This window comes from Sinocyclocheilus grahami, unplaced genomic scaffold, assembly GCF_001515645.1.
Source record: "Sinocyclocheilus grahami isolate Dianchi unplaced genomic scaffold, SAMN03320097.WGS_v1.1 scaffold1.1, whole genome shotgun sequence".
In the NCBI taxonomy this organism is placed as follows: Eukaryota; Metazoa; Chordata; class Actinopteri; order Cypriniformes; family Cyprinidae; genus Sinocyclocheilus; species Sinocyclocheilus grahami.
This window is the reverse complement of record NW_015505180.1, coordinates 3187790-3197132: the sequence shown is the minus strand read 5'-3', so window position 1 is coordinate 3197132 and position 9343 is coordinate 3187790. Positions and strand designations below refer to the sequence as shown.

Genomic DNA, 9343 nt, shown 5'->3' with positions numbered 1-9343 from the left:
GGGGAAGACTGATGATCTGACAGTTGTCCAGAAGACAATCATTGACCCCCTTCACAAGGAGGGTAAGCCACAAACATTCATTGCTAAAGAAGCTGGCTGTTCACAGAGTGCTGTATCCAAGCATGTTAACAGAAAGTTGAGTGGAAGGAAAAAGTGTGGAAGAAAAAGTTGCACAACCAACCGAGAGAACCGCAGCCTTATGAGAATTGTCAAGCAAAATCGATTCAAGAATTTGAGTGAACTTCTCAAGTGAACTTTTCCACGACATTCTAATTTATTGAGATGCACCTGTACTGTATACACACACACACACAAACACCGGCATTTCTATCATTATGGGGACATCCCATAGGTGTAATGATTTTTCTACTGTACATTCTGTATAGTCTATCCTTTTACACCAATGATTTATAAGCTTGTTTCTTCATGGGGACAAAAAAAAAAAAGTCCCCTCAAGGTCAAAATTTACTGGTATTAATTTATTTGTGGGGACATTTGGTCTTCATAATGTAGGCAGGGAATACAGTACACACACATTTTATATAATGTAAAAATGATATTACATCTAAGTATTGAATACATGTATATAATGTATTCTTCAAAAATAATCTATTATTTTTGTTAGTATCTGTGTTATCAGATGTTTTCCCTGAATTGTTGACAGCACATTCATCAAGTGAAACATATGAATAAAGTTCTAACGTTAAATGAAATTAAACTCACTTGTGAAATATACAGATGATCTTGTTTCTGTTATATTCATTTATTTTCACTTTGACATTACCATTGGCAAAATTCACTTTGAATCCAGTAGTCCAGGGCTGTGAGAGGCTCCTCAGGATGAAGGACTTATATAAGCAGTTAATTGAAATTTACAAGCATGTACATGAACACCTCAAATGTTATTAAAAGCTACACACAAAATACATACTAAAAATACACAAAAACAAAGGCATGAAATAGTTTTGCTCTGACATAATTTGTGCAAAGAACATCAGATTCTGTTGCAGTAATGTCTAAATGAATTATAGTTGAATTATAGTTGCACGGTATAATGCTAACAGAAGTGCTTGAGTCAGTCGCTTCATTTAAACAGCATTGCGGACCTGATAATGGCTTAAACTGTATGAGTTTAGTAAGACTCCTCTCACTAGATGCATTACAGGCATAATAAAACAAGGCAGACATGACATTTCTAATGTCTAACCATTGCTCTAAAACATCTTCAACATTCACACACAATTTTAATGTGCTAAGAATATGAAAGATCACCACTGTGTTTCTCTCTGTGGCAACCTGGTGGCAATTATTGATTCGAGTGGTTGAGTCATTTTGATGGATTGCTCTGATGGCTTCCTGCTTAACGCATGTGTTCTGTATCGATGGCTTTCTCTCTTGCTCTAGTCTTCATAATTAATAAACTAAAAATAGCCTAGAACAGAGCATGAGTGATCTGTGGGGTTTTGTGTCTGTTTGAACAAGGAATAAGAGGTTCAGATTCAAATGAAAGCAGACACAGTCAAAGGGCAGAAAGTGAACGTGTCATTCGGCATTTGAAGTGATATTCGAATATATATCAACATCAAGGCTTAGAAACTAATTTCTTTGCCTGTTTAAACAACCAGGGAATCCACTGTTATTAGCACAATCAATGACTATGCACCTATGTCATGACAATTAGACCTGCAACGAGTAGGGAGAAATTTAAGAACTGCTGAATGAGGTTAGCGATTCCCATTTCCTCTCGAGCAAAAAGAACAAATCAACAAGTGGCAGACAAGCTGTTTCTTTTTTTCCCCCTCATAAAAAAGCCTGGCGTTCTAAACTGGCATCTGTTATTCTAAGCACAAGCTCCGGGCTGGGCAGGGAGAGACGGCACACAAGAAAATTCTATAATTGAGAGCAGAGGTTTGATAAAGTAAGAAAATGAGATGAAAATGTCCCTAAGCTACAATGAGTGAATCCGTCCTCTCGCTCTGAAACGTGTGGCCCGGTTTAACCAGAAAAGATACAAGGGATTCATTTATTAGAACATGTCTGTGTGTGCATTTGTGTGCACAAAGCCCTGGTCAGAAATGCATCTAACAAATACTGTAAAGCAAGAAAATGAAATGAAACCATTATAATGTTTGCTTGAAAGTGTGACTTGACTCAAAGCCTGTGACAGTAATGAACGGCAGTAACGTGGACCCTTTCAGAGTGTTGGTAGATATAGTTTAAACGTGTGTCTAGACTGTAGTGATCTTCTTATCCTTGGTAGCCTGTTTAATGGCAGCCTGTTCGCATATGATCTCTTTGAGGCGCTGCAGCCGCATGTTCTGCACGGTCAGGTCTCCCACGCCAGTCTGGCTGCGGTGGAGGAGACTCAGAGCATTGATGTACTCCAGCTCTGTGTAACGCACCCCTTGATCAACCACCAGGTTTAGCAGCTCGTCGGCTGTATTATACAGCATCTCATAGTACTGTCTGCAGAGAAAGACACAGAGAGAGAGCTGGTGTTATTTCAGATGTATGTTAATTCTCATAAACACAAATGATCAACAAAATGTTGTAACGAAAGAATGTAAGCATGAAAATAATGCAACAAAATGAAAGTTCTGTCAACAGAGCTGAAACTCTTTTACACTGGCCTTACTCTTCCTTATTGTGAAGCCATGCATTCACAAAACTTGTTTTCCATGAACCCTTTGGCTCAAACATGCTGTTGACCAATGGAATGGAACAACATGCATTAAACATTAGACATATAGTTCAAGGAGACCACTTACTTACACATGAGTATGCATACAGACACCCACACAAAGGACTTATAACTTCTATTTCTGCAGAAGAGGCACATTTGTAACAGGGGTGATAAGAGCTGAATGTGTTTTGACCCCATCAACGCAGACGACTCCTCCGAATCTCTCTCTCATGCTGCATTACTCAGACACATAGAAAAGGCCTTAGCCAGCAGGACTCTCTCTAACTCCCCTATCAAGCTGGCACACTCCTCCAGGTGCTCAGAGACTTCTGGCTGCACTCGAAATGAGCCGAAGAGCCCATTTGATACAACCTCACGCTTTAAAGGTGCTCCGTACAGAGCAAACACAGGCAGAAATGGACAATTTTAGTCTTTTCATCATGGAGCACATGTACATTTTAAAGCCATGCCAGGCATCATAAGGACTAGAGGTTATGAACTTCTGGACATATTAAACTTCTGGAGAACCATGGAGATGCTTCATGGCTGTGATTTCTACTATAGTACAAATATATTCTACTGAAACAAGGTTATGGCATATAATTTGTCACTTAGCATTAGTTTTACAGACGTTATATACTAAATCATGTGGCCTTTTGTGGACACATTTCTTTAAGTGACTGGACTTGATTCAATGCTGTAAATAAAACAAATATTATAAATATTTCAGTCTTTCTACTTTAAAATTTCACATTTATTTGTAATTAATTGTGAAATTTATTAGCAATTTATGTATGAAAATTTTTTCTTCACCATTTTTTTTTTTCAGTGTAGAGATTTGGAGGTGGGCTTTTTTGACTTAGGCCAGTAGTAAACACCTAGAAGCCACCTAGCAACCGTAACACAGCTCAAATTTACTTCAGGAAATCTAAAAATCTAGAAGTTGTTAGGCCAACTTTACAGTCTAAAGGCCTTTTCATACTGAATTAAATATCTCAGAGATCTGCTGTCTTCTACTAAACCTTCTTGGTGAAGAAGATTTTCTAAGTACTTGGAAATAATGGTTTTGTCCTTACACCTCTAAAATGCTGAGCTCTAATGCTGCAGATTAACACTAACATGAAAAATCAAATGATCACAGAATATTCAGCCAGTAAAATAAAATACATGTTCAACCCAAAGACACTGAAAAGGTTGCCAAAAAGTGTGAATTTGAGCACAAGTGCACCTGCAGGACAGAGAGAGGGCAGTTCCATTAACCCACATCCATCTCTGACACTTAAAAACACAGCCATTTATAACAGTCCTGACAGTACTGTGTCCCAGTAACCCTTCCTGTGCCAGGGCGTTAATCCACCAGACCTGGGCTGTCTGCTCATTAGAGCTCAAAACAGGACAATCTCATTTACAACACTTCATTTGGCATAAAACAGCTTAATTGTCCTAGCACAAAAGATTCAAAACTCACCTGTTTTTTATTTTAAGGAAAATCCAGACAACTCTTACATAATATGAGAACATAGTAATATATGATATAATATAATACAATATACCGTCTTGTATACAATTGCAGTATTTATTAATATTTTGAGTTAGCTTTTATTTTTATACTTCAAGTTTAGATTTGAATTTTAGTTTAAGTTTTTGTAATTTTGTTAAAATAAAAAATAAAAACAAACTTTTTATTTCAGCAAGTTGCCAAGGCTTAATTTCTCATTTTAGTTTAACTTGATGTACTAAAATAAGTAAAACTAAAAGTGAAATAAAATAACCAAAAACTATTTATAAAATAAAAAAATAAAAAAATAAATAAAAAATCCCTAACATAAATACTAATTAAACAAATTAAAACAGGAAATATAACAATTAAAACTGATTCTATATAGACAGACAGACAGACAGACAGATATATAGATAGATAGATAGATAGATAGATAGATAGATAGATAGATAGATAGATAGATAGATAGATAGATAGATATAAAAATATCATAGTATTTAAAGATATTAAAAATAACACTGGAACACAAACTCTGGAGCTCATATAATACTATATATATATATATATATATATATATATATATATATATATGATAGATAGATAGATAGATAGATAGATAGATAGATAGATAGATAGATAGATAGATAGATAGATAGATAGATAGATAGATATAAAAATATCATAGTATTTAAAGATATTAAAAATAACACTGGAACACAAACTCTGGAGCTCATATAATACTATATATATATATATATATATATATATATATATATATATATATATATATATATATAAACAGTACTCAGCAAGCAATTTCATGGGGTCTTAAGTCAACATAAAGAGGGCATCTGGCAATTTGTGAGCTTCTGTATGTTTGTTTGTTTGATTGGTGTGCCAACTACGACATTCTCCACACTTCATTTCACACACATTTAAAAGCATTCAGGGAAACGGTGACGAGTTGCTAATCTGATTAACTCTCTTTTAAGACCACCTCCTTTCCTCTCCTCTCCCATTAGAAGATAATAAAGAGCAGGAACTTCTCACACATTGAACCTGCACCTGTGTGTGTGTGTTCTCTGAGTGCCATTAAGTTTTAATTAGACTGTTTCTGTGTGTACAGTAGTGCATACAAAGGGTATTAAGCTAATTTATGATGCATGCAGCGAAGGACGCTGGGAGATGCATGTTGGCGTGAAGGGAGACAGTGGAAAAAAACTTGAATCAGCACAATTCATTTCCTCCAATTTCCAGTATGTACAATATTAAAGCCATTAAGGGCTGCTTCTGTCAGCGCAATCTCAGCAACACATTAGTTAGCAGCTGAGAGAGAGAGAGAGAGAGAGAGAGAGAGCAGGCAAGATGCCCCTCTCCATCAAACAGAACACACATACTTGTCACCACAGTAACAAATGCCAATGCTTTCCGTGCAAAAGAGCATACAAGGCTTTCAGGACATTTCCTCCTGCATGTTTGACAGGTCCGATTTTCCTGTTAATGGGAACATTTTGCAGACGGTCTGCTCTTTCATCAGCTGCTCTGTTCTAAAGCGAGGTGAGACTTTGAGATGAGGCAGTCTGACCCTGGTCTACATATTAGATAAAACCTCAACAGAAGGAGTCTTGGGATAGGAGGAAGAACAGGCTCATAAACGGTTTGTAGACTGTCGCTGGGCTGCTGCTGCAGTAGATGTAGAGCTGGACAATATTCTTCAGCTTTCAATTAAATTAACCATCATTTAAACCCAACAGCAGTTAGTCAAAAAGATTCAAAATGTGTAAAATAATAAATTTCAGAATGGAATAAAGGAAATAAGAACAATTTTTACTTAAGCGCCACTGTGTCAATATATATTAATAAACAGTCAAATGTATTTTTATATATATATATATATATATATTTTTTTTTTACTACTTATTTCAATGCATAAAAAATGGCCCACAGAGACTTTTGTGAGCATTTCTGTGTGATGATGCAAATTAATTACTGAATTTATATATATTTTATCACTGAATCTAGAACAGATTCATTGAAATTAAACAACACAGAATTAAACAAACTTAATTTCAACAGGCTTATAAAAAGCACATGAAAATCATTGTAATAGTCACAGTGTTGCTTGAAGTGCCCATATTATGCCGTTTCGAATATTGCCTTTCATGCAGTGTGCAATGTAGCTGTATATGAATGTAAACGATCTGCAAAGTTGTAAAGCCGAAAGTGCACAATAATTAAAGTTATTGTCTCCCAAAAGAAAGAATCATCTCTGAACAGCTGAAACGAGTTGTCAGTAATTCAAAACCCACTTCCGTGACAGCTACACGTCACGGGGGAAAACATTTGCATAATACACGGCTATACTCTGCGTTGGCCGGCCACGAACTTGACCCCGCCCTCAAACACTGTAGCTTGTTTGTGTGTGTGAGAAACATCATGTCGAGAAGACGCTGTGTCCTACGCTGTGAAAGTAAACTTGTTTTATTTTCACTTCCGAATGATGAGGCTGCAAAGAATCAGTGGTTAAAATTAGGCCTGGGCGATAAAACGGTATCGATATTTATCGACAGTACACCTTCTTCAATACCGATAGAAAATTTTTTCGATATAGCGCACGATATAGGCATGTACTATGAGTGACGCAGACAGCACACACACAACCGAAATGCGCTGTATGCGGTAGACCAATCACAACAGACTGGGCCATCTGACCAATCAGAGCAGAGTAGGCTCACAGAAAGGTTTAGAGAGACGGAATCTTAGAACTGCTTTCGAATTAATCATTTGAGAATCATTGGAAAATGAAGTGATATTAAATGCATATTTTGAGAAAACGAAAGCGTTTTTGACCTTGTATGCATTGTAGGAGACTCCCAAAACAATATTAGGAACCTTAAAAAAAGGCATAATAGGGGCACTTTAATTTTATATCGGCATCAAAATCAGCTGCATAACATATTATGAATATTGGATATATTTATAATAGCTACTGAATGACTTTGCCAAATTATAATGGTGTTTGATAAGAGTTAGATATTTATTTCCTGGCATCTTATTTCTTAGAATAACAGTGAAGTAAAGAACATCACATAACTGCAAACAAATGCGAAAATATAGAGCAATACATCCAGATAAACACAATAAACAGATATGGAGAAAAGCTGCATGTTACTCACATACACTTAAACAGACCAATGTGCTGTCAAGTGCAGTTGCCGGTTTGTTTTGTGGTTATCGAGAGCACAGAGCAGCCGTAGTGTAAACAGTCCAGGCCGTCACCCTGACACGCTGACTAAATGTCGTTTTTCCAGAAGCCTTTACAAATGGCCTCACAAGACAGGTGCTTTTCCAACAGCTTGACCTTTGACCCTTGCGTGTCAGTCAGCCAGTCTCTGAAGTGTGAATTCCTAGCAAATTTCCCTTTCCTTACTGAGTGAGAGAGCATGGTTTAGATTTTTCACTGGAAGAGAGAGAGAACGTGATCAGCATGGCTGGTCCTCACTGCAGCACTGTCCAATGTGACAAACAACAGGACTTTTTGAAAACTTCCAGTGTTTTGTGCTGCTTGGGGATGGGTTTATCCAAAAATACTACACCTGCATGGAAAATTTAATTCTATTGCAGAACTTCTAAGCTTCTAAATTCTAAAACAGAGTTCTTTTCTCAACTGAGTTAATGTAAAGTCAATTAATCATATTATAACTAATGATTTCAGCCAATACTTGGCATTTCTGTGCACAATAGGCATCAGATGGTCTAGTGAGAGAAATAGTTGCTAGTAGACTTTCCTATCCAACTGCACCAGGTGGGGGATCAAGTAAGCTTTACTGTCTGCACTCCCATTGGTTGATAGCCACATTACATCGTTGCTTATCATGCATAAACTTGATGAATTGGGGGGGGGGGGGGGGTCAAGTAAGTTTTACTGTCTGCCCTCCCATTGGTTGTTAACCACATTTATATAATTTCTTATTAGCATAAAGTAAAAAAAAACAAAAACAACTAACTACATATCAACAAAATTTAGATTCTTTAATGTTTTTGAAAGAAGCCTCTTCTGCTCACCAAATCTGCATTTATTTGAGCAAAAACAATATTATTGTGAAATATTATTACAATTTATAATAACTGTTTACTATTTTAATATATTTAAAATGTAATTTATTCCTGTGATGCAAAGTTGGATTTTTTAGCTACAATTACTCCAATCTTCATTGTTTCAATTCATTATAATATGCTGATTTGCTGCTCAAGAAACATTTCTTGTTATAATCAATATATCATTTTTTCCCCAGTCAAATCCTTAGATGAACAGATAATTCAAAAGAACAGCATTTATTTGAAATATAAATCTTTTGTAGCATTATTAATGTCACTTATAATCAATTTAATGTGTACTTGACGAACAAAAGTTTTTTTTTGTTAAAAAAAGAGAAAAAATATTACTCGCTCCAAATTTTATATGTATATATTTGTATTTTATATGTATCTAATATATGTATCTACTGATTCAAAAATGTGGATCATACAGATTTATGAAGAGGTTCTAGTTTGTCCTTATGATCGATTCCATCCATTTCACACATTTAATTAATATACAGAAACACTGGAGTTAAAAACATACACATACATTTTCTCACAACCAGCAGTCTCTTGCCGGGTCTGGGTGACGTTGATTAGACATTACTGAGGCACCTGCAGGACTCTGGGACATGGCCTGGCTCAGTCTAAGACTGTGAGCAGATGGTGTGTGTATGTGTATGAGTGTGAGCATGTAGCGAGAGTAAAAGCACTCTGGTTTTGCTTGGGAACTGGACCAACACCACGCATGCAAGGTCATTTCAATGAAAAACTACTAGTAAAGCTGTTTACTCCTGATTTGAACATCAAAACCTCCGGCAGTAGCCCTGCACACTCAAATAACATTATTTGTACCATTATTTTATTTTATTTTATCATTTTATATTAAAAATAAAAATTCTAATTCATTATGGCTTATACTAAGTATAAATATAAAGTAATAGTAAATATAAAGTAACCCAAATCCCTAAATTGTATAAATATAAAGTAGAAAAATACACTGTGAACGTTTAAAATTTCATTACCTACTAGGCATGGGCCGATTACCGGTTTCAAGGTATACCGCGATTTGAAAATGT

General features: G+C 35.8%; 1 protein-coding gene across 1 annotated transcript in view; it reads right to left on the bottom strand.

Annotated features, from left to right (window-relative positions):
* Window positions 1-492: 492 nt before the first annotated feature.
* Window positions 493-9343, bottom strand: part of LOC107585070 (exocyst complex component 4-like) — a 103980-nt gene continuing 95129 nt past the window's right edge. Inside the window, exon 18 of the mRNA XM_016271962.1 lies at window positions 493-2466. Coding sequence (XP_016127448.1) covers window positions 2229-2466 — 238 coding nt within the window. The 3' untranslated portion in view covers window positions 493-2228. The remainder of the gene's footprint in view (window positions 2467-9343) is intronic.